Below are 2142 nucleotides of genomic sequence, written 5' to 3'. Positions count from 1 at the left end.
TTTTGGGCAAACTATCCCTTTAAAATGCAATTGCACATAACAAATACATTACTCAAGATGTGAAGTGAATCAAAACCTTTCATCAAAGTTATACATGAATTTTGAACAATGTTCTTGATGAACTTTTTTGATCCACTTCAAATGTTGACTACTGTATTTGAATAATGACAGAGACTGCAAACTTATATTCTTTTTGATTTTTTTTTTTAAAATCCAGATTGCATTTAGCACATGCTTTATTCCTCCTTCTCATAAATGCATTTAAATATACAATGCACTACAGTTTGTGCACTGAGTGCGCCTATGTGCTACTTTTGTCACTGATTTATCCACTCATTTGTTTAGCTGCAAATCACAGTTTGGATGCATACAACGAATTTAAAAAGCAAACTTTGCGACGTGAACGTATCGTGCAAACAGTGCATCTTCATTATATGTTTAGCAAGCGTCTCGCGCGGTGCGGAAGTGGCCCGTAGGGCAGGGCGCGCGCGTTGCTGCATATAAACCAACACGGACTTCCTCAAACTCACTTTGCATCGGAGCAGAGACGCATTCAGGTACTTTCTCTCTCTTATCGCTTTTGTTTTTTTAATCTCTTTCCTGGAGCTTTCGCGACATGGATGATAGGCTAAGTGACGCGATCGAAGTTCTCTTTCGCAGCAGAGTAAAGAAAAGTTGGGCGTGTTTATACTAATATTAATGATATTTGATCGTGTTTTATTGCTCCTCAGATCTAAATCAGCAGTCATGAGCTGGGACAGCTACATCAGCAGCCTGACCAAGAGCGAATGGGTGGATGATGCGGCCATTCTCGGGTTGACACCGGGTCAAGAGTCCGTTTGGGCTTCGGCGCCGGGCGGCTGGCTTAGCCAAGTCACGGTACAACATTTACAGACAAAATGTTATTTTTATTCGCTTGTTTCATTTGATTATGATCTATTTATTTATTTACGTGCTTATTTATTTGAATGTCACCTTTTTTTTTTTACTTACATGATCTGTCGTCCGCTTATAAAAGTCTTTGGAAATCAGGATGCGCTCGCAGCATTGCTGATGATAACGGTAGTTCTCGTTGTGTGTAGCCGTGTGAAGCCACAAACTTTGCTATAAGTTTCGTGAAAGTAAATTAATGTAGTTTTCATTAGTTTGATTCAGGGTAACAGGAATATATCTCTCCTTCAGATCGACCGTTAATTCATTCGCGCTGAATTTCCTCACAGCAGTCGCGCGGAGATCTGTGAACTGCTCCTTATTTGGTCATGCGTGCTGAAAGGCGGAAGTGGGGACCTCTCTCTCTCTCTCTCTCTGCGCGCGCGCGCCCCGCTTCCGCCCATGGCGCGCACGCTCTCGTTCTGAATGTCAGATGATTTTATATATTTATCATTAGCTATTAAATATTTAGAATACATTTGTATAAGAGACATTCTCCATAAAGTGAAACTATCGTCTCTGCGTCTAATGTAAAGCAACATTCAGTTTTGACCGCTGATTATTTCAACACCGTGTGTGTGTGTGCACTTCCTTTCTTGGGTTCCTCTCGCTAACTTTCATTTTAACTTGATTTTGAGATCTCTTTATATATATATATATATATATATATATATATATATATATATATATATATATATATATATATATATATTTATTTATATATATATTTATTTATTTATTTATATATACACAATTCATACAACAAGAATTGGGAAACAGAAACACACAACTGCACAACTGCACAGACACTCACAGACAAACACACACATATACATATATGTATGTGTGTGTGTGTGTTTGTCTGTGAGTGTGTGTGTCTGTGCTGTTGTGCGTTTCTGTTTCCCCTTTCTTGTTGTAACATGCAGCTCAGACTTTTAAAGAATTTAGAGATGCTGTCTGTCTCATACTGTGAAAGTCCCTTTTAAGAGAAACAGTGAGTTCATCACATGACCGCAGCTTATCTGGGGCCGTTGTAGTGTTCATGCTGGTTCATCTAACCTCAGAAGCACCTAAAATGTAAACAGCGAGAAACTCGAGAAACGAGTGAGTTCAGCATCTAAAATATACACATCTTTATACTTTAATGTGCGTTTAAACCTAAAATCTTGTTGAAATAAAAGAATCAATCTAAGAATCTTCTGGAATGATGGA

At 38.3% G+C, this 2142-nt stretch overlaps 1 protein-coding gene across 1 annotated transcript in view; it reads left to right on the top strand.

Moving 5' to 3' along the window:
- Positions 1-455: 455 nt before the first annotated feature.
- The window catches only part of pfn1 (profilin 1), a 3237-nt gene continuing 1550 nt past the window's right edge, over positions 456-2142 (top strand). The window contains exons 1-2 of the mRNA XM_079849227.1: positions 456-557; positions 732-879. Coding sequence (XP_079705353.1) covers positions 748-879 — 132 coding nt within the window. The 5' untranslated portion in view covers positions 456-557; positions 732-747. The remainder of the gene's footprint in view (positions 558-731; positions 880-2142) is intronic.

This window comes from Squalius cephalus (genome assembly GCF_949319135.1).
Source record: "Squalius cephalus genome assembly, chromosome: 18".
NCBI lineage: Eukaryota > Metazoa > Chordata > Actinopteri > Cypriniformes > Leuciscidae > Squalius > Squalius cephalus.
Note: the sequence above shows the minus strand (reverse complement) of the source record. Positions and strands in the feature narration are given on the sequence as shown.